General features: G+C 38.3%; 2 protein-coding genes across 2 annotated transcripts; both read right to left on the bottom strand.

Moving 5' to 3' along the window:
• Positions 1-495: 495 nt before the first annotated feature.
• On the bottom strand, positions 496-1,464 carry LOC132894985 (odorant receptor 131-2-like). The gene has a single exon (XM_060935135.1). The coding sequence runs from the start codon at positions 1,462-1,464 to the stop codon at positions 496-498; it is 969 nt and encodes a 322-aa protein (XP_060791118.1).
• A 14,881-nt stretch (positions 1,465-16,345) lies between these two features.
• Positions 16,346-17,314, bottom strand: LOC132894984 (odorant receptor 131-2-like). The gene has a single exon (XM_060935133.1). The coding sequence runs from the start codon at positions 17,312-17,314 to the stop codon at positions 16,346-16,348; it is 969 nt and encodes a 322-aa protein (XP_060791116.1).
• Between the last annotated feature and the right edge of the window lie 6,469 nt (positions 17,315-23,783).

Here is a 23,783-nt window from a genome sequence, read left to right as displayed (position 1 = left end):
GGGTGTATCCCACCTCTCGCCCATAGTCAGCTGGGAAGGCCCCAGCTTGCTTGTGACCCTGTACAGGATAAGCGGTTACAAATAATGGATGGATAAGCATCAACTTGAAAATTTTTCAGATGAGGAAAACTGGATATTAGTGAACACATTAACTGTAAACACTTTCTATCAGCATCATTTAATTGGGTTTTCTTTAGTATTCTTGACTAAACCTTCATTATAATCTGCTATAGGTTTAATGACCACATTTATTTTTATTTTGAAATTTAATTTGTTAACTAGTCAGCAGAATATAGTCAAAACATTTGCATCAAAGACGATTAAGCTCAAACCTGTATAAATGACATGATTAGTCAAACAGGTTAACCCCCAGCATTAGGAATTCTGAGTTACAAGGTAACTGTGTATAACCATTCATGATGTATTTTCTTCATGAGTTACTGAAAACATTGAAAAGGTTTAAATATCCTTAAGCATCTGGAAAATATCCTTAGTTCAGTGTACATTGACAGTAGTCAGGCATTTACCTCTGCCAAGGCAAAAGTAGTACATGAATAAGGGCCGTACAGCATCATCTCTCAGTCCATAGATGAGTGGGCTTAGGCAGCGTGGCAAGAGCAGCACAAACACATAGTTTAGATAACGCAGGTCCATGAAGAGGCTGCTGTTGCTGCTGGCCATTGCTGCAACTCGCTCTATAATGCTAAAAAGAAAAGAAGTAAGGCACAGGCCCAGCTGAATTAGGTGCAGCAGCACGGTTTTGTGGGCTTTCACAGCAGAGTCTTTATTGGAGGAAATGGACCTGGTTGTGATCAAAATGCTGATATAAGTGAAAAGGACAATCATAGACACTGACACAAAGTAAAATACATTAAAGCCCTGATGGACTTCTACTTGCCACTGCTTTATGAAGAGCCTTTCTCTTGTACAAAATATTTGTGACGTTAAAAATTTAGGATCTTTGGCTACTACATAAAACAAGTCAATTAAAAAGTGCAACAAACCCATAAACCAAATAATTCCAATGGCAATACAAGTTCTTTTCTGAGTGGCTATTTCAGCATGTCTTAAAGGAAAGCTTATGGCCACATAACGCTCTATCGACATCAGAGCCAAGTTTAAAGGTGCATTACGAAAAGTTGTACTTGAAACAAAAACTAAAAAAGCACAAGCAGTCATGGCTAACCTGAGATAGGCCAGACCAAAAATGTATAACAAAGACGTAACAAAGAGCTGAATCAAATCATTGAAAAGCATGTGGTTGAACAGAATGTAACGTGGAGTCTCCTTAAAAACAGGCTTACTCCAAAGAGTGTAGACCATGATGGCATTCAAATAAGCAAAGAACAGAGACATTAATATAACAAAAGTAACTTTTGATATTGGTCCCTCGGTCAGTGCAACCTGGAATATTTGCTGATGTACAAGCAAAACCTCAGTTGTGCTATTATTAATAACTAACATAATATGATACAAAATAGAACAATACAATTTTTACAGATATAACTAACAGTACAGGATGAATCTCTGCAAATCACCACCACTTCCTCACAGATCAGATTTTTAAAGGTAAAAAGAAAAGAAAAGAAATGAGACAATATTTCCAAATGAAATGTTTGCATATCTGGTCCAAATATTATATCTGTTGCATCTGGTGCAGAGCTCCACTTTTGTAGCCCAGCTCTAAGGAATAATCCTAATGTGAACTGATGTTTATAACAGATAACATGCAAGCCCTAGAGAGAGAGATTGTTATCACACCCCTGAGTGTGAATAGTAGACCTCATGTATTGTAAATACTTTGCCAGCCATCATTTTGTGACTTTGCTGAAAGTTGTTGGCATTCATTCATATGCATCCAAGTCATTCTCACCACCCCTGGCCATTATCTGGGCTTTTTAGAACCACAATTCCATACATAGTGTTTCTAGTGTGTACAGTATATACATATAACAATTCCCTGAGACAGGGCAATGAGGGACAGGGAATGACAATTGAAGGTGGTCTTTTATTTTTAATCCTCACTTTTCAGTGACTAACACTTGTACATAACATGTTGCAAAACACAGCTCACTCTCTCATTAGATTAGATTAGATTAGATTAGATTAGATTAGATTAGATTCGATTAGATTCGATTCGATTCAACTTTGAAATTGCATGTCACAGGTACAAGGCAACAAAATGCAGATTGCATCTAACCAGAAGTGCATAGCAGTAAATAATATAAGTGTAATATCAAGGATGGATTACTGCACGGGCCTACCGGGCCCAGGCCCAAGGGCCAAGGGGGCCCTGACGCCCAAGCCTCCGTGCTACCATTTCAATATTGTTTTTACAACATTATGCACAGGGGTTAAATTGGGATTGGTTATGTGGGGGGGCTCTGCCTCGTACCCGCCCCTGCCCCTGCCGCCCTGCCCCAATATACTTTTTGGAAAATAACCCTCTAATTTGATAACCATATCATATTGCACAGAGATATACACCTTATCTGTGTGTTGTAGGCCTATGTGTGTCTTGTAGTGCCCCCCTACACATTATGGCAGTTTGAATGTAGATTGGTTGGCCAATGTAACAGATTGTACAGGTTGTTGTACATTGGTTTGAAGGAAATGATTAGTGGGGGGTCTGGGGGTCCTCCCCCAGAAGTTTTTTTATTATCATACATGTTATTTGCTGAATTCTGGTGCATTTTAATAAGTTGTTAGCTGACTTTACAGAGGTAGGTTGAGCAATATCATGTTAAATCTTGTCACATGCCTACAGGTGAAAAATGTGAAGGAGAAATGTTCAGTGAGAAAATCTGAAGGCTTGCACAATCTTAAACCAAAACAGTTGATTTATTTTGGAGGATAAATGTTAAATATGCCAAAACACTGTCAGTCAAATTGTCAATCAAATATATTCATGCAGTGAATGCAACCAAATACAAACAACACTATAACATTGGAAGCATTTATTATTATTATTGTTATTATTATGTATTCAATTATTTATTTGGCATGTGGTGCTTTTTGTATTGTCTAGAACATACATAAGATGAGCATATTATAGCAGCAAAATAGAAGCACAATCATTTGAATGCAGCAAAAGTTTTGCTGCATTCAAATGATTGTGCTTCTATTTTGCTGCTATAATATGCTCATCTTATGTATGTTCTAGACAATACAAAAAGCACCACATGCCAAATAAATAATTGAATACATAATAATAACAATAATAATTACACTAATAATACACTAATAATATTAACAATAAATAATAATAAATTAACATTAAATTAAATATTAACAATAAATAATAAAACACTAATAATATTAACAATACAGTGAACATAATCATTATCATATTTTTTATTATTAAAAACAAAATATCAAATAATACTGAAGAGGGGAAAAATAATACTGATCTAAATATGTTGTGTTTTTATTTTTAGACAGTACGTGTTTTGCTAAACACATACTGTCTTTATTTTTAGACAGTATGTGTTTTGCTAAACACATACTGTCTAAAAATAAAAACACAACATATTTAGATCAGTATTATTTTTTCCCCTGGAAATTGAACTCACCAAATGCACAGACAGTTCGTTCAAGCACCTCTGATGGATTAGGATCGTATGCAGGTAAAAGGGGAGACGGTGTACGGAGAAAATTATAAACAAGTCACAACGCTGAAACACAAGCCCAAAAACCCGCAAACCACGACTTCTGATTTTTTTTAAAGCGAGCTCACAAAAAAAGAAACCCCAAAGTCGCTTATAAAAAGCGGAATTGGCAACCCACGCAGTGTTCCAGAAACCAGAATCTCTGATCGCAAGTTCTGTTCTAAATAGCTTTGACAGGTCGTCTTGTTATCAGGAAAACTATGATCTATCTCATAAAAGTCATGGGTTTATTGATTAATAAAACGATATTTAATTATTCAGAACTGAAAATCGTTTGTTGCTTTTGATGTGTGCGTGATCATATGCCATCCGCTCCGAGCTTATGTGCCGGGGCTCAGCCCCGGACAGCCCCGGCCCAATTTAACCCCTGATTATGCATCCCGATATCCTATTGGGGCCCTGAAGCCATATAACACTGGTTATATTATGCAATATGTCTTAATAGGGCCCCTCCATTATATGCCACGGGCTTTGTAATTCATCCCTGATATGTGAAAGGGGCCCCTCAATCAAATAGCATGGTGTGTCATATGGGGCCCCTGAACCACAGATTGTGTATGCTATTCATCCTTGGTATCGGAAAAGGGCCCCTCAATTAGGTCATTATATGTCATATGGGGCCCTGAAACATGGGTTACAGTATGTTAGTCATCCCTGGTATCTGAAAGGGCCCCTCAATTAAATAGCATGGGGTATGATATGTCATATGTCTTAATAGGGCCCCTGAACCACAGGTTATGTTATTCACCCTTGGTATCTAAAAGGGGCCTCTCAATCAAATAACGTGGGGTATTAAATGTCACATGTACCCCTCTATCTGCTTCATTAGTGTGCAGGTCCAGGGCCAGTTCTGGAGGGGTAACAACGGGAGCGATTGCACCCGGGCCCAGTCTGGAGGGGGGCCCAGAGAAAAAGAAAAGAAAAATAAAGATTTCTCTCTGATCCTGCATTAAATGTATTGCTGAGTGCATGGCTTGCACACCATAGTCTAATTTGCCCCACCGTAGTCTAAATATGGAACGTGAAAAAATATTTCTGCCATACCAACGCAACGCATACTGATGTTTAAGTCAGTCTCTTTTGTTTGAATTACTTTTAATTGCTTCAGTATGGTAATACGTAAAAGTAATTCAGTTCTGTTTACGTCTAGGACAAAGCTAGTCTGTTAGCTTACTGAAAATAGTTAGTAGGCTATAACTGGATTTGTCAATAGAGGGCACTAGTTAGAAAACTTGACGGGCAGGTGAACATTTACAATACTAATGATTAAGTCAATGCAAGATCATGGAGCGGCGGGTATTAAGTGGAGCAGCTAAGCGCAAGTTAAAAAAACAAAGATTTGAGAGAAGCTGAGATTTTAAATCAAGTTCCTAGAATTTTACATTAAATGTAAAACAATAAATGATGAAACATTGGAGGGAAAAGAGCTAAATTTGATGAAGACAGACTGGCGGGTAACAGCAGGAGCAGTGATGTTATGCTAACAGAATTGAGGGAGGAGGAGGGCAATGAGGAGGACAATGAGCACACATATGAAGGGATAACAGGAGGACATGGTGACGAGAGACAGCCAGGTAGCAGCAGTAGCAGCAACAGCAGCAGTGTTATGCCAGCTGAAGCAGGGAAGGAGGAGAAGAACATGACAGTAGATGGGGACCAAAGGCAGGTTACCTCTGCTAGCAATGTACAGGAGTGTCAGTTACCATGTCTTAATGCAAGAGAGGAGCAAGGGGCGTCATTGTGGTTTGAGACTATTACTGACCCAGCTTGCTGGGAGGACACTCAAAGTGACAGGGCTAAAGCAGTCCTCATTGACAGAGGGGTCAAAGTGTTTCAAAACAGGAGGGTGAGTTATCCTGCCTCTGCAAGAGACAGTGGAATAGGTGGCAAGACTCGTGTTCTAACAAACGACCAGCTCAAATGCATGTTCCCAAATGGCCAAGTCATCGATAGACAGTGGCTCACGTATTCTCCGACCACAGGAAATATTTACTGTTTTGAGTCTAAATTGTTTTCGTCTAAATCGCATTCATTCATCGCTGGTTATTCCAACTGGAAACATCCAGAGCGGATTGGAGAACATGAGAGAAGTGCGGAACATATGGCCTTTATGATCATGTTGCATCGTCGGACAACAGCAGCAGCTATCGTGGACAGCGGACTGATGATGCAAATAGAGGGGGAGAGGCAGTATTGGAGAGAGGTGCTCAAGAGAGTTGTCTCCGTTATCAAGTTCTTGGGGGAGAGAGGACTTGCATTTAGGGGACAAGATGAACTACTACCCTTAGCAAAAAGAAGTTTAATCAAGTGTGCTACAAGTATACTTATTTTATACTAAAATCGAGGAAGTGTACTTGAAGGTTACTTCTTATAAACTAATTCTTGATACACTTACAACATAGTACAGGGAAGTATACTTGGTTTATACTGAACCAAGTATAAAAAAGTATAAGTAGACCTATATCAATACTAAGACTTACACTTATACATTACTTTAATACTAAAACTTATACTTGGACCTAAGTATACTTTGTAAATCTTTTTGCCACAAAATAGGAATGCTTAGCATATATCTTGCTTCAAGAGCACAATAAGGTCAACTCATTAATTGACTCAACGTTTAATTTATATATTTATACTATATGTATATATTATATTTATAATTTATATTACATTATATTTTATATATATATTATATTTATAATTTATATTACATTAGCTGAGCTATACAGCTGGTAAGTGATTAGGGAATCCAACCTGATCAGAGGGCCCCTCTCACCCCCTCCATCACTCCTTCCAACTGCTCCCATCAGGCTGGCGCTACAATGTACCACTATAAACAAAAAGTCCTTCATCCCCTCTGCAGCAGCCTTACTCAACAGCACATGATGAACATTACCAGCCAACCCAACCGTCAACATGCATGTCTTGTTTAATGTCTTATTATAATTCTGGAGATTAACACTTAGTCATTATGTGTACTGAATTGCATTATCTTCATGTACCTTACACTTCATCATACACAAAAACAGGAAAACCGAAAAAAGTTTGGCTTGACTTTATTTATTTAACTAGTCGCTTTCAAAAGGGTTTGGCAATGGTGTTATGTACAGTGTGTCAGCTGTTTCAACAAGGACACATTTTGTTTTGATCACGTCAGGCGAGACAGCATGAACAGTTTCAGTTTTTTGAACATCATATACAAAATGACTTTGTACATTTATTTGCGAATCTTTACATACAGGCCTGCCTGATTTACTAAGTACGTCAACTAAAACACAACATAGTTTGCGACATGGACAAAAAGCAGAGATTTCATGTAAACATATTTGTTTAAAATCAACCAATTCTATAATACAACAAAATGTACCATCTTTCAAGTATGCAGCACTGTTGAATCTCTTCTTTAGTCTGTCATAGGTTTTACTGTGGTACGTAACTCCATCAACCAAAAAACGGTTGTAAGACCAAAAGCAGTTACTTAGTTTCCCACACAACTTTTCAATGGCAAGCCTATATGACATTTTTATACTGGTTTCCCTTAGCAAAAAGTAGTATACTTAAAGTTCATTTTGTAAAGTATTCTGAAGTGTAAGTATAAGTATATCAAGTGTACTACAGGCCATGTACTTCAAGTGTACTAGAAAGCATACTAATTTAATACTTCTTCGGACTAAATTGGAACATTTTAAGTTTATAAAAGTATACTTCAAAGTTACTTTTAAGTTAGCAAAAGTACTCTTTAAGTACTCTCATCTATACTATATCTATACTGTAAATGTACTTGGTATATCCCTCTTGTATACTTACAGTATATAACTAGTACAATGGCAGTACATAAATAAGTGTACTTATGATATACTTCAAGTACACGATAAGGATATACCAAGTACATTGATAGTATATAAATGAATATACTTACAGTATATATCTAGTACAATGGCAGTACATAAATAAGTGTACTTATGATATACTTCAAGTACACAATAGGGATATACCAAGTGCATTGATAGTATATAAATGAGTATACTTGAAAGTATACTTTTATAAACTTAAAATGTTCCAATTTAGTCCGAAGAAGTATTAAATTAGTATGCTTTCTAGTACACTTGAAGTACATGGCCTGTAGTACACTTGATATACTTATACTTACACTTCAGAATACTTTACAAAATGAACTTTAAGTATACTACTTTTTGCTAAGGGTAGGCTCACCCCACAATGGGAATTGCTTGGGCACTTTAGAATTGTTAGCGCAGTTTGACTCGTTCTTGGCAGAGCACATCAGAAAGTTTGGGCAGAAGGGCCATGGCAGCGTCTCCTATTTATCCTCAACAGTCTGTGACGAGTTCATAGAACTCATGGAACAGAAAACAAGGCAAACTATTATGAAGGAATTACGTGATGCCAAGTATTTCTCTGTAATAGTTTACCCGACCCCTGATTTATCCCACATAGACCAGCTCACGTTCATTTTTAGATTCGTGAGTGAAACAGGCCACACAGAGGAGCGCTTTGTTGGATTTGAGCCCATCAATAGTCACAGAGGAGAAAGCTTAGCTGATTGTGTTATCTCAATGGTGCATCAACTTGGTCTAGATCTTGCAAACTGTCGTGGACAGTTGTATAATAATGCGAATAACATGAGTGGAAAATATAGCGGATTGCAAGCCCACCTAAAAAAGAAGAATCCAATGATTCACTATGTCCCATGTGCAGCCCATTCTTTAAACCTGGTCGGAGTTAACAGTATTGAGGACTGTAGTGATGCGGTTGGCAATTATTTTGATTTTTTGCAGTCTCTGTACAAATTTGCCGCTGCCTCCACGCATCGATGGGCCAAAGTATTCAGAGATTCTGACACTCGCTTAGAGCTTACCTTGAAATCCACACGCTGGGGCTGCCGAGCGGAATCAACAAAGGCATTGTGGCAAAATTACCAGCAGTTGCACAAAAGGGTAAAGCTTTTTTCCACGGATATGGATGAAAAAAGGGAGACCCGTTCAGAAGCACGTTCACTCTGTAAGCAGTTTGAGACATTGGAGATTGCGTTCATGGCCAAGTTTTGGGATACAATATTGTCACGATTCTATGCAACTAGCACTAATTTGCAGCACAGCAATGTCTCACTTGAGTGTGCTATTAGAGCGTTGGAGTCACTGCGTGATTTCGTTACTGCACAGAGGGATCGATTTGAGGAATTTGAGAGGGCCGCGTTGAGTGTGCCTGGTGTCAGTCAGGTGGACAAGCATGACATTTGTCGTCGAAAGAGACGCAAAACCTTTGCTTACGAAACAGCAGAAGATGGCATTGAGTTTGTGTGGAAACGCACATTTCAAATAGAGACTTTTAATGTTGCCATCAACAGACTCACACAGAGCCTCCGACACCGTCTGGAGGCATACAGAGACTTGTATGACTTGTTCAGTGCGCTTTTCCTCGAAAAGACTGAATCGGATGCCTCAGTGATGCAGAAGGCCAGTGTTCTGGCATCTGCCTACCCATCTGATCTGGGTGAATGTTTAGGCGACGAACTAATCCAACTGAGGTCATTCATCAAGGCTGGGGATGACACAAGCCCAAAAGGACTGCTCAGACTTATTTTGGAGTATGGGTTGAGTCTATGTTTCCGAACATATACGTTGCGCTTCGGTTATTCCTCACATTGCCTGTTACCAACTGTGAAGGAGAGCGATCATTCTCTCTTTTGGGTCGAATTAAAAACTAGAAAAGCACTCGGAGAGCGCAGACCTCCGCCAAGCAGCTCATTTCACCACATATTGAGACTTACTAGTATCCAGAATTTTGTCTGGATCCGGATCAAACTTTGATACTTTATAGAGCTCATGGAGATCCTTTTGTGTATTTTTTCACCAAACACTCTGGTCATTTGTTATGGAGTTATATGCACAAATTCCAAAAATGGGCCTATCTCGCAATGATAAAGAATCCTTTAAAAAAATCCGGGATCCAGAAGGTGATCCGGATCACCGCCAAAATTTAATGGATTGTTACTTGTGCCCAGTCACACCTCTGGAAAAATTTTCAGAGCAATCCGTTCATAGCTTTTTCCGTAATGTTGCTAAAAGACAAACCAACAAACAAACCAACGCTACCGAAAACATAACCTCCTTGGCGGAGGTAATGAATTAAGGACAAAGATGAAACAAGAACGTCTCTGCTGGCTTTCTCTGATGGCCATTGAGAGTGAGCTGACCAAGTCATTGGACTTTAATGACATTGTACATGAATTCGCGCAGCGCAGTTTGGAAGAGATGCATTTAATATGTGAATAGGAATTAGCAATTTCTTGGCTGACATAAAGTTATTCGTTTGATATACATTACCGTTACATATAGCCTACATTTCAGATCAGATATTCTGTGTGAGTTGTTTGTTCAAAAAGTGATGTTTCATGAATAAAAATGTAGTATAGTTTTTAGCGCAACCTTTGTACCGCTGCTGATTTGTGTGCAAGTTGGGTGTCGCTGCAGCGGCGTGTGTGCGTTGTTGGGGGGGCCTTTCTCGTCGTCTGGCCCAGGGGCCCACAGACTCGTAATCCGTCCCTGCTTTTGAGTTAATCCAAAAGATTTGGATGGAACTGGATGGAAGTAAACTTTCCAACAAAGCACTTGCTCTGAAAAAAGTCTCTCTCAGTGAATGGGTCAGACTGATTTCTGTTGTGTATCCACTTTTTTGTGTGTTTATTTCTCAGTGATGAGTTTATGCAGGGTTGATTACTTTTTGTTTGTAAATCCACTTTGATTTGTCAAAGTTGTCAGCTATGTAAAATGGTGTTCACAGGGTTAACCCTCATGGTAATGATTTTTTTTTTTTTTTTTATATGAAGCACTACAGCTTATTTCCCTTATTCAGTTTGTGGCATGTTTGGGTAACGTCAATAAAATACTGTTATTGTTATTTTGTATTCCCTCTTGAGGATGCACTGTTGCACTGTACTAACAGTTCACAGTATTTTTTTTCAATGTATGTTAAGTTTATACTGTATCTGCTGTGTGTTTTTATGCTGAATTTATTGTATGGCAACTGCACGGAGTCCTTCTGTTCAGGTAAAATGTGTAATCTGTAAAGTTTTAAGGATCAATACAATCAAAGTTTAATACAGAACTCTGAGTCTTTGTTTTTTTGTCAATGCAATCTCTTTTTTTAATATTTGATTTTTGTATTTGCACAGACTTAAATATAAAACTGATGTCTACAATTTGGCTGGCTTTAACAAATCAAGTTAAATTTAGAGACCTAACTTGGGTTGTAAGGACATCATAAAATTGCTTTTAAGTTACATAATACCTTTAAATAATATTAGCATTAACAAATCAAGTTAAAGTTACATTTAAAAATCAGGTATCCTGAACATGATGAAATCACTTTAACATTGCTTAATTAATTGGCATTGCAATAGCTTAAAAAAATTAAATCAACTTGATTATTTTAAATAGTCTAACATGAGTGAAATATTTTGGTTTAACAAGTAATAATTCATTGAGAAAAAGAAGGAAATTATGTTAGTCATCCACATTCTGATCATGTGGGACTGATGTACACATTAAAATCAAGTAAATCCAAAGAATTTTTTTTTTCAGTGCATTGTGCAGAGCCCAATTTTTGCAGCCTAACTCTAAGGAATGATACTTATGTGAGCTGATGTTTATAAAAGACATCATGCAGACCCAAGAGAGAGATGTTATCACACCTCTGAGTGAAAACACTTTGCGGGACATCATTTTGTGAAAATTCTTGCCATTCATTCTCTATATCCAGATCATTCTCACCACCCCTGGCCATTATCTGGGATTTTTAAAACCACAAGTACATATGTAATTGGTGTGTTCTGTATATACGTTATAGTATATATTTTGCAAGATGTTTTTGATTGTTTTTCTGTTTTTTCCCCCCGCACAGGTTAAGGGTTATTGTTTGTCTAGTTTTTTTTTTTTTCGGGGGGGGGGTAAGTCAGAGAGATAGGTAAATCTTTTTTTTTTTTGTCTCTGAATTACTAACTGCAGAGCCCTTGGGGGCATTTAATTAGACCACAAGCCACCTTTCTCTGTGTCATCATTTCTGATGTACCTGTAACATTTCTGTCTCATCATTTCATGTACCTGTAACATTAATTTATTTTTGCAAAATTCAATTTCAGATTTTATGATACAAATTTAAAATAATATTCAAATTCAGATTTTTAAATTCAAATTTCTAATGTCATGAATCTAACTCCATATTTTTGTTACCAACACATGAGTTATATACTGACTGCACCCTGCATAGGCCATCATGACAAGTACAGCATGCAATGTTTTGGAGAGATGTTAAAAACATTTGTGACCAAATTATGATTTCGGTTGACACACATAAACTACAACCATTTTTTTCAATACACCAGTCTTGGTATAGAAGCAGAATGTGTGGGAAGTTGCATGACAAATAATTTAAATGAGCAATGCTTGATGCTAACTAGCTCCTCTTGTGTAGCAAGATGCAGGATTTGTGTACAGCAGCTGGACATGTGTTCTAGAGGGCATTTGATTTGGCACATATTAGAGTACAGGATGAGTCATTAAAAATCCTTCTGTCTGTGTTAATACAGGCAATCATATTTAGCAAATTTCAATAGCCCACCTCTTCAACAAATCTGAGCCTGAGGTAATAATAAGCTTTGCATCCATTGCGGCCCTAGTTGAGTTACATTGGAGCTGGAATCAGGTGTACTAAATCGCATTGAAATATTTCATTTTAGGTGTAATGAATATAGAATATATGAAAGTTTACATTTTTGAATTAAATTATGAAAAAAATGAACTTTTCATTACAGGGAGTGCAGAATTATTAGGCAAGTTGTATTTTTGAGGATTAGTTTTATTATTGAAAAACAACTATGTTCTTGATGAACCCAAAAGACTCATAAATATCAAAGCTGAGTATTTTTGGAAGTTGGAGTAGGGCTTTCTTAGTTTTAGCTATCTTAGGAGGATATCTGTGTGTGCAGGTGACTATAACTGTGCATAATTATTAGGCAACTTAACAAAAAACAAACATGTACCCATTTCACTCATTTATTTTCACCAGGGAAACCAATATAACTCAACATTCACTAATATACATTGCTGGCATTCAAAAAAAAAAACAAATCAGTGACTAATATAGCCGCCTTTCTTTACAAGGACACTCAAAAGCCTGCCATCCATGGATTCGGTCAGTGTTTTGATCTGTTTGCGATCAACATTGCGTGCAGCAGCAACCACAGCCTCCCAGACACTGTTCAGAAATGTGTACTGTTTCCCCTCCTTGTAGATCTCACATTTGATGAGGGACCACAGGTTTTCTATGGGGTTCAGATCAGGTGAACAAGGAGGCCACATCATTAATCTTTCTTCCTTTAGACCCTTTCTGGCCAGCCATGCTGTGGAGTACTTGGATGCGTGTGATGGAGCATTGTCCTGCATGAAAATCATGTTTTTCTTGAAGGATGCTGACTTCTTCCTGTACCACTGCTTGAAGAAGGTGTCTTCCAAAAACTGACAATAGGACTGGGAGTTGAGCTTGACGCCATCCTCAACCCGAAAAGGTCCCACAAGCTCATCTTTGATGATACCAGCCCATACCAGTACCCCACCTCCACCTTGCTGGCGTCTGAGTCGGACTGGAGCTCTCTGCCCTTTGCTGATCCAGCCACGAGCCCATCCATCTGGCCCATCAAGACTCACTCTCATTTCATCTGTCCATAAGACCTTAGAAAAATCAGTCTTGTGATACTTCTTGGCCCAGTCTTGACATTTCATCTTGTGTGTCTTGTTCAGTGGTGGTCGTTTTTCAGCCTTTGTTACCTTGGCCGTGTCCCTGAGTATTGCACACCTTGTGCTTTTTGACACTCCAGTGATGTTGCAGCTCTGAAATATGGCAAAACTGGTGGCGAGTGGCATCTTGGCAGCTTCACGCTTGACTTTCCTCAGTTCACGGGCAGTTAGTTTGCGCCTTTTTTTTTCAACGCACTTCTTGCGACCCTGTTGACTATTTTGAATGAAGCGCTTGATTGTTCGATGGTCACGCTTCAAAAGCTGGGCAATTTTAAGAGTGCTCCATCCCTTTGCAATATGTGTCACTATTTTTGACTTTTCTGAGTCCGTCAAATCCCTCTTCTGACCCATTTTGCCAAAGGAAAGGAAGTTGCCTAATAATTTTGCACACCTGATATAGGGTGTTGATGTCATTAGACCACACCCCTTTTCATTACAGAGATGCACATCACCTGGTATGCTTAATTGGTAGGAGGCTTTCAAGCCTATGCAGCTTGGAGTAGGCCAACATGCATAGAGAGGGTAATGTGGTCAACATACTCATTTGCCTAATAATTCTGCACTCCCTGTATATTCAAATTTTTTAGATGTATTAGTATATATTATAAGCACAGGAACTGTGTACATATGTGATGTATATACAACCCAAAAAATGGTTGCTGTTAGGGATTACTGAAAAAACAGAAACAATTATGGCAGTCACCATCTCCAGAAAAACTATGGCGGGGAAGTCATGGCCTAATGGTTAGAGAAACAGCTTTGGGACCAAAAGGTTGCTGGTTTGATTCCCCAGACTAGCAGGATTGACTTAAGTGCCCTTGAGCAAGGCACCTAACCCCCAACCGCTCTGGCAAGAGTGGTGGTGTACCTTGTGTCTGATTAGCCAAAGAAAAACTGATGATGTGATCATCAGTTTGGGCATTGAACCTGACTAACTGAATGGCAGCTTCTCAAACATGTGTAGAAAAACCAGCCACCATATGTGTTTGTGCAAACCCTTTTGTTTGCAAAACAAGCATTGGATACTTAAGTATTTTTTTTTCATTTTGTATGATTTTGTTTAAATGACTGACAAAAAACAAAACAAAACCATGACCTGCATGGCTCTATGACCTTCCGTTCTATCGAAATGAAACCAAAATTCATCTGCCATGTTGTCAAATTTGGAGCCAGAGTTTGGATATTAAGGACTTTCTGGTGCCATCTGCAGCCAGAGTCCATGTAATGAACAGACAGAGCATGATCCAGGTACTCAGCCTGTCTCTTCCATGCAAGACCGTCAATCACTTCATTTCCAAATGTATCCATGCCTTCTTGTAATATGGTAAGATAAAATCTAACAAATTAATTCCTGGAAGATTTTTTTTTTTTTAAGTGCAGATATCAGCACAGTGAAAGTATCTGTTCAATTTGACACTGTAGATGGAAAGACAGTTGAAACAAGAAAAGTGACATGGAATGTAGACTTTATCCTTCGCCCCTTTCACATAAAAAAATCAAAACATAGTCATGTCTCAGGTAAAAACAACAAAAGAAAGATAATAAATTTTCATCTCCACTCAGTGTTCCATAACAGTAAAGTAATAGGTGCCGTATATTCCCTCTTGACTGTACTTAATGGGATGCTACTGCGAGGGAACCTCCATGAGATGTGAAAAATGTGCAAGAACATATAATGGATAATATGTTACAATTTCCAGCCAAATCGGCCAATGTTTTCTTTTCTTATTTTAAATTTGCTGCCAGTCACTTTACAGTGAGGCGGTATGAATTCAAATTATGTAGCCGTCAGTAGGTCGACTACAATTTCACTGAATCATTTACATCCAGTGTTTTTCACACATTAGCTACATGCAAATACTCATACTACTGTACTGTGTAATTCATAAAAAGCAGCATGCCATAATCCGTAGTGTGCCCGAATACTCAGTACATTTTTAATCATATATAGAGTAGTTGAATGGTACACAGAACAGTTGATCTACTACAAGCGTAGTATGCAGACTTACCAGAACATACTACAGTAATGGCCAGGTAGTAAGTAGTTATTTGATGTTAGTGCATACTGGGTATTTGAAAGAGCATCCAAATGTGAGACAAATGGCATCCAAACATCCCAGTTTACCAAAACACTCTGCCCAAGAACCCTCCAGATTTGCTCCTTTACCTCATAAAAAGCTATCAACAAAAGGCTTAATTAAACAAATGTGTTTTCAGCCGAGACTTACAAGAATACCCTACATTGTCAAAAAGTCTATTCTAAATGTAAACATAGTAACCCCATATGCTGCTTGTCTGAGATTTAAATTAAAAGAGCACAAACTTGAAAATTTTTCAGGAGAGGAAAACTGGATATTAGTGAACACATTTAGCCTATAACACTACCTATCAGCATCATTTTATTGGGTTTTCTATCATAATAAACCTTACTAAACCTTAATTATAATCTACCATATATTTAATGACCACATTTTTTTCTTTTTAAAATATTTTTTTAACTTAATTTATGTTAAGTGGTCAGCAGGATATAGTCAAACATTTGCATTAAAGACAATTAGGCCCTGTTCAAAGATGTATAAATGACATGATTTACTTAAACATTTGAAGCATTACACAGTTTTACCATTAGACATGATAAAATAGTGGTCAGTCCCCTCTGAGTGAAAATGTATAACTTGGTTTCAGCCTTATGCAAACATGCATAAGTGGTTGGAACTGTGTTTGACTCCAGCAACAAGAAATCTGAGTTACAAGGAATATATATATATTGAATATATATATTCATAATATATATTCTCCATGAGTTCCTGAAAATATTGAACAGGTTTAAATATCCTTAAACCTCTGAAAAATGTCCTTAATTCAATGTATATTGACAGCAGTCATGCGTTTGCCTCTGGCACAGCGAAAGTAGTACATGAATAAGGGTCGTACAGCATCGTCTCTCAGTCCATAGATGAGTGGACTTAGGCAACGTGGCAAGAGCAGCACAAACGCATAGTTTAGATAACGCAGGTCCATGAAGAAGCTGCTGTTGCTGCTGGCCATTGCTGCAGCTCGCTCTATAACACTGTAGAGAAAAGAAGTAAGGCACAGGCCCAGCTGAATGAGGTGCAGCAGCACGGTTTTGTGGGCTTTCACAGCAGAGTCTTTATTGGAGGAAATGGACCTGGTTGTGATCAAAATGCTAATATAAGTGAAAAGGATGATCATAGACACTGACACAAAGTAAAATACATTAAAGCCCTGATGGACATCTACTTGCCACTGCTTTATGAAGAGCCTTTCTCTTGTGCAAAATATTTGTGATGTTAAAAATTTAGGATCTGTCAGTGCACTGTAAAACAAGTCAATTATATAGTTTATGAAACCCATAAACCAAATAATTCCAATGGCAATACAAGTTCTTTTCTGAGTGGCTATTTCAGCATGTCTTAGAGGAAAGCATATGGCCACATAACGCTCTAGTGACATCAGAGCCAGGTTTAAAGGTGCATTACGAAAAGTTGTACCTGACACCAAAACTAAAAAAGCACAAGCAGCCATGACTAACCTGAGATAGGCCACACTAAAAATAAACAACAAAGACGTAACAAAGAGCTGAATCAAGTCATTGAAAAGCATGTGGTTAAACAGAATGTAGCGTGGAGTCTCTTTAAAAACAGGCTTACTCCAAAGAGTGTAGACCATGATGGAATTTAAATAGAGAAAGAACAGAGACATTAACATTATTAAACTAACTTTTGATATTCGTCCCTCAGTCAGTGCAACCTGGAATATTTGCTCATGTATAAGCAAAACCTCATTTGTGCTGTCATTAATAACTGACATAATATGAAAAAAAGAACAATGAACTATTTACAGATAACACTAACAATACAGGATTAATTTCTGCAAATCACCACCACTTCCTCACAGATCAGATTTTTAAAAGTAAAAAAAGAAATGAGAATCTGCAATGAAATGTTTGCCCATCTGATGCAGATATTACATCAGTTACCTCTGGTGCAGAGCCCCACTTTCACAGCCCAGCTCAAGGGAATGATACTGATGTGAGCTGATGTTTATAATAGACACCGTGCAAGCCCAAGAGAGATGTCATCACGCCTCTGAGTGTGAATAGTAGACCTCTCATCTCATTATCTCTAGCCGCTTTATCCTGTTCTACAGGGTCGCAGGCAAGCTGGAGCTTATCCCAGCTGACTATGGGCGAAAGGTGGGGTACACCCTGGACAAGTCGCCAGGTCATCACAGGGCTGACACATAGACACAGACAACCATTCACACTCACATTCACACCTACGGTCAATTTAGAGTCACCAGTTAACCTAACCTGCATGTCTTTGGACTGTGGGGAAAACCTGAGCACCCGGAGGAAACCCACGCGGACACGGGGAGAACATGCAAACTCCGCACAGAAAGGCCCTCGCCGGCCACGGGGCTCGAACCCGGACCTTCTTGCTGTGAGGCGACAGCGCTAACCACTACACCACCGTGCCGCCCAATAGTAGACCTCATGTATTGAAAATATTTTGTCAGCCAACACTTTTTTTGACTTTGCTGAAAGTTCTTCACATTCATTCACAGGTATCCAGGTTATTCTCACCACCCCTGGCCATTATCTGGGTTTTTTAAAAGCACAATTACGCATGTAATTAGCATTTCTTGTGTATACTGTATATACAGTATAGTATATATTTTGAAAGATGGTTTTGTTTGATTTTCTGTTTTGTTCTACATGAGGCAAGAGTTATTGACTGCATTTTGTCTAGCTTTTTGGGGGGAAAGTCAATGAGAGGTGAATCTCTTTCTCAGGCCTACAAACTGCAGAGCAATTGGGGTGGCATTTAATTAGACACAAGCCACATTTCTCTCGTCATTTCTTGTCTTAATTTCACGAAACATAACTGTGGCATTGCTGGGGTGTACCTGTGACAGTTTGCTATTGTGTATAATTCAGTTCATTCAGTTAATTTCAGTTCAAAATTCGGATTTTTAAATTGAAATTTTGAATGGCAAGTATCTAACTCCATTTTGTGATTATCCACACACATTACTTATGTACTGACTAATGTGAAGCAGTATGCATATTCGGTTTATGTAGATATCAGTAGTTTGATGGTAATATCACTGAATCATTTATGTCCAGTGTTTTCCACACATTGGCTGCTTCCAAATACTCATACTACCATACTAGGTAATACATATAAAGCAGCATGTCATAATCCGTAGTGTGTCGGAATACTCAGTACATATTTAAATAAAATATTGGTTGGTGTTGCATGGTATATCAGTATATATTCCATTCAGCTAGTATGATAACACTCATTCTCCATTGGGTAATGCGTAGTGTGTCCGAATACTCAGTACATGTTTAGCCTGATAAATAGTAGTCAAATGGTATATCCAGTAGATGATTGACTACATCCATAATATGCAGACTTAACAGGACCTACTACAATAATGTTCAGGTAGTAGGCAGTTAACTGACGTTAGTGCATACTGGTATTTGTAACAGCATGCAAACGCAAGATAACCGACATCCAAATATCCCAGTTTACCAAAACACTCTATGCCCTAGAACACTCCAGATCTGCTCCTTGATTTAAAAAAAAGGCTATTAACAAAAGACTTGACTAAATAGATGTTTTCAGACTAGACTTACCATACAAGAATACCTAACATTGTCAAACAGGCTATTGTAATTTTAAACCAAGTAATCCCATATGCTGCTTGTATGAGTTTTAAATTAAATAAGAACAGACTTGAAAAATTTTCAGGAGAGGAGCAATGGATATTGGTGAACACATTAACCCTAAACACTTTCTATCAGCATCATTTAATGAGGTTTTCTTTAGTATTCATTACTAAACGTTATGTCTAATCCACCATATATTTAATAACCACTTTTTATAACTTAATTTGTGTGAATTGGCCGTCAGAGTATAGTTAAAACATGTGCATTAAAGACTATTAGGCCCTGTTCAAACATGTACAAATAACAGGATTTAATTTTTACACAAAACATTACACAGTTTTACCATCAGACCTGATAACACATTGGTCAGTCCCCTCTGATTGAGAATATATCACTTGGTTTCAGCTTCATGCAAACATGGATAAGTGGAAGGAGCTGTGTTTTACTCCAAAAATAGGAATTCTGAGTTACAAGGTAACTGTGTATAACCATTCATAATAGATTTTCTTTATGAGTTCCTGAAAACAGTGAAAAGGTTTAAATATCCTTAAGCATCTGAAAAAATGTCCTTAGTTCAGTGTACATTGACAGTAGTAATGCGTTTGCCTCTGGCACAGCAAAAGTAGTACATGAATAAGGGTCGTACAGCATCGTCTCTCAGTCCATAGATGAGTGGACTTAGGCAGCGTGGCAAGAGCAGCACAACCACATAGTTTAGATAACGCAGCTCCCTGAAGAGGCTTCTGTTGCTGCTGGCCATTGCTGCCGCTCGCTCTATAATGCTAAAAAGAATCTTATTAATTAATATATCATGATTAATATTTAATATGAAGATTAATATTAATATGAATTAATTAATTCCATCTTATTAATTAATATATCATGATTAATAATTACTAACTGCAGAGCCCTTGGGGGCATTTAATTAGACCACAAGCCACCTTTCTCTGTATCATTTCTGATGTACCTGTAACATTTCTGTCTCATCATTTCATGTACCTGTAACATTAATTTATTTTGCAAAATTCAATTTCAGATTTTATGATACAAATTTAAAATAATATTCAAATTCAGATTTTTAAATTCAAATTTCTAATGTCATGAATCTAACTCCATATTTTTGTTACCCACACATGAGTTATATACTGACTGCACCCTGCATAGGCCATCATGACAAGTACAGAATGCAATGTTTTGGAGAGATGTTAAAAACATTTGTGACCAAATTATGATTTCGGTTGACACACATAAACTACAACCATTTTTTTCAATACACCAGTCTTGGTATAGAAGCAGAATGTGTGGGAAGTTGCATGGCAAATAATTTAAATGACCAATGCTTGATGCTAACTAGCTCCTCTTGTGTAGCAATATTCAGGATTTGTGTACAGCAGCTGGACATGTGTTCTAGAGGGCATTTGATTTGGCACATATTGGAGTACAGGATGAGTCATTAAAAATCCTTCTGTCTGTGTTAATACAGGTAATCATATTTAGCAAATTTCAATACAATAAATCGACAAGTAAACAGGCACATGTTTAGTGTCGTGGAAAAATGACAAACACCAACACCAGTCTCGTCCTTTTGCAAGAGAAAGAAGGTTTATTACAGAAACGGACAAGTGATGAGGGTTCGGCACACCCCTCCCACCGTCCCTTTCTTCTCAAATTTATTTTATTTTATTTTTTTTACATTTTTTTTTCTTCTCAAATTTATATATAGTCTTTACTAGATAAAAAGATATCTATTGCATTACATCATTGCAATTACATGCCCTGATCACGCGCCGGGAGCGTGATCAGCTCTAAGGCTGATTGGATCGTCTCTAATCACTGTCTTGTATGCACATCTGCTACGTACGTCTACTACACATGTAAGGAACATGATAAGATAAACATGTTTCGGTGCAAAATGTTCTGTCGTTTGTCCTTGAAGAGGCAATGCTCAGAGAAAAGGAAAATAACAAAACAGTATGACACTAAAATTTACTCTACAGGTTCTTATGCTGAAATGCAGTTTTCCTTTCTCCAAACATAGCACTTCTCATTTAAACCAAAAAGTTTACTCTACATTTAGTATATTTTAAATATGCATATACAGTAAATGTACACTAAATCTACCATTACAACAGTAATACAAAACTAGACCGGACAATTCCCCGGGGGAAATTGTGAGAGGATGCAGTGCGCGAAGCAATTCGGTCACGCATGTTTGCTGGCTGTGAATGTGTGACCTGCAATGATGTTTCAATGCAATGATTGTGTGTGCTTGAGACAGCAGCCGTCATGAAGAAGAGCTATTCAAGAGTATAAACAAAGTGACTACAGGCGGAAATTAGCATGTACTGCTATAACCTGGGACAGACATCTGTCCTTACCACAAGGATAATGTTTAATTTGTGCACTGTCCTTTTTAAAAATAAAATAAACTCTAAGAAGAGTGTTTGTATGTACGAACAGAAGTGTTCCTAATAAAGTGGGCGGCTAAGGTGAAGTGTCATGCCGACCGAGGCTGTTTTTTTTTTTTTTCACAAAAAAAAGAAATTCACAAAATTCTTTCACAGTGAGCGCTAGAAGGGTCTCCTGAATAGACTGATGTAATTTTTTGTCTGTAGTGTTAAAAATGAGAGACTTTTCTGTCACTTTTATAATGGGTGTCAATGAGCTAAGACACACAAGGTATGGAGTTTTGTGCTGTTTTTCATGAAGGACCAGGCCTCGAACAATGACAAATAACTCGACAACGGAAGCAGCTATTCACAAAATTCTTTCACAGTGAGTGCTAGAAGGGTCTCCTGAATAAAATGATATATTTTTTTGTCTGTAGTGTTAAAAATAATGACACTAGAGCAAGTTAAAAATGAGTGACTTTTCTGTCCCATTTATAATGGATGTCAATGAAGCCTCTCGGCTGCACTCTTCTCAGTTTGAGGCTTCTCATTCAAAAACTGTAAATCCTATCGTTTAATTATTCACATTTTGTGAATCAGGACAAGTTTTCCTACTATTTTTGAGAAAATCATGTCTGTAGAGTGAAATTTGTGGCTGAAAACACAGTTTAAGCGAGAAAGTTTGACCTTTTTTTTCAAGCTGTCTACACTCTGACTTAACGAGATGCACTGGTGTGTAATGCAATAGACACCCATTCAAAAGCCGGATTTTCTCCCGGAACCCACATGGCGTTTGAGCCAGGACTGATCCGAAAGTGTAGAACCTAGCAGAAAAGTTGAATGCCAGATCCACAGAGGAGAAGTTTTCCTACGTTTTAGAGTTTGAATCACGTCTCTAGGTGAAAGCATACCAGAGCAGCGGACGTTTGAAAAACGTTGAAAAAGTGCTTTTTTTTCAATTAATTCCATAGAAATGAATGGGGGTTTTTTCGACGATTTTTTCGCGACTACGTTGCGAAAAAATCGTATTCTGTAGAGAAAAGTAATAGCATAGCGAGTCCGATCGAGCCGCACGTTTTGATATATTGTTTGTCTGTGTGCGACATATGGTTATTGAGTTAATCGAAATTTGCGTAGGAGGAAGAAGAATACGTAGGAAGAAGAAGAAGAAACACGTAGAAGAACAATAGTTGCAGTGCTTTGCACTGCAACCTATGGGCTCCCCTAGGGGAGCCCATAGGTTGCTGTGCTGCAGCACTGCATCCTAATAACCTGCAATTATTTTTTTTCGTGGTCCGGTTTCCATCAAATCCTGCGCTCTGATTGGCTGGTGAGCGGATCCGTTACGGACCCAACAAACACAGTAGCATTTTTTGTCAACATTTATTTTCACATTTCTCAGGAGAATAGCATTAATTTTACATCATGGATAGCGATGACAGTCTTCACAGCGAAAGCGAGTTTCACTAACCTGAGGAAGAAGAAATAAAAGAAAACATTTCAGGAGAAAGCTAAAAACCTGTAACTTGCTAATGCCAAGCAAAAACATGGCTGAATCCTGAAATGACTCAATTTTGTATAAATAGGGGACTACATAGGCGGCAAAATGTAGTTTTTTTCCTGCCATGGAAGTGCACTTGTATACCGAGGAGGAAGCCATTTGCATTACAGCCATGAATGAGGATTCAAAATGGTGCCTCGGCTTGGTTTTCCCTTTCGGGTGCCCTCATTTTCTGTTAGAATTTGGTAAAGAAAAAAATAAATATATTATTTACCGGCGGCACGGTGGTGTAGTGGTTAGCACTGTTGCCTCACAGCAGGAAGGTCCGGGTTCGAGCCCTGTGGCCGATGAGGGCCTTTCTGTGCAGAGTTTGCATGTCCTCCCCGTGTCCACGTGGGTTTCCTCCGGGTGCTCCGGTTTCCCTCACAGTCCAAAGACATGCAGGTTAGGTTAACTGGTGACTCTAAATTGACCGTAGGTGTGAATGTGAGTGTGAATGGTTGTCTGTGTCAGCCCTGTGATGACCTGGCGATTTGTCCAGGGTGTACCCCGCCTTTCGCCCGTAGTCAGCTGGAATAGGCTCCAGCTTGCCTGCGACCCTGTAGAACAGGATAAAGCGGCTAGAGATAATGAGATGAGGTCAGTCCATATGGTGAAATACCGTGACCTCGGCCTTAAATACTGACCTCGGCCCAGAGGGCCTCGGTCAGT

The sequence above is a fragment of the Neoarius graeffei genome, chromosome 12, assembly GCF_027579695.1.
Source record: "Neoarius graeffei isolate fNeoGra1 chromosome 12, fNeoGra1.pri, whole genome shotgun sequence".
Classification (NCBI taxonomy): domain Eukaryota; kingdom Metazoa; phylum Chordata; class Actinopteri; order Siluriformes; family Ariidae; genus Neoarius; species Neoarius graeffei.
This window is presented reverse-complemented; position numbering and strand designations above follow the sequence as displayed.

Excerpts from the sequence above, each read along its gene's own strand:
- LOC132894985 (XM_060935135.1), bottom strand. The coding sequence starts at position 1,464 with ATGTTAGTTATTAATAATAGCACAACTGAGGTTTTGCTTGTACATCAG.
- LOC132894984 (XM_060935133.1), bottom strand. The coding sequence starts at position 17,314 with ATGTCAGTTATTAATGACAGCACAAATGAGGTTTTGCTTATACATGAG.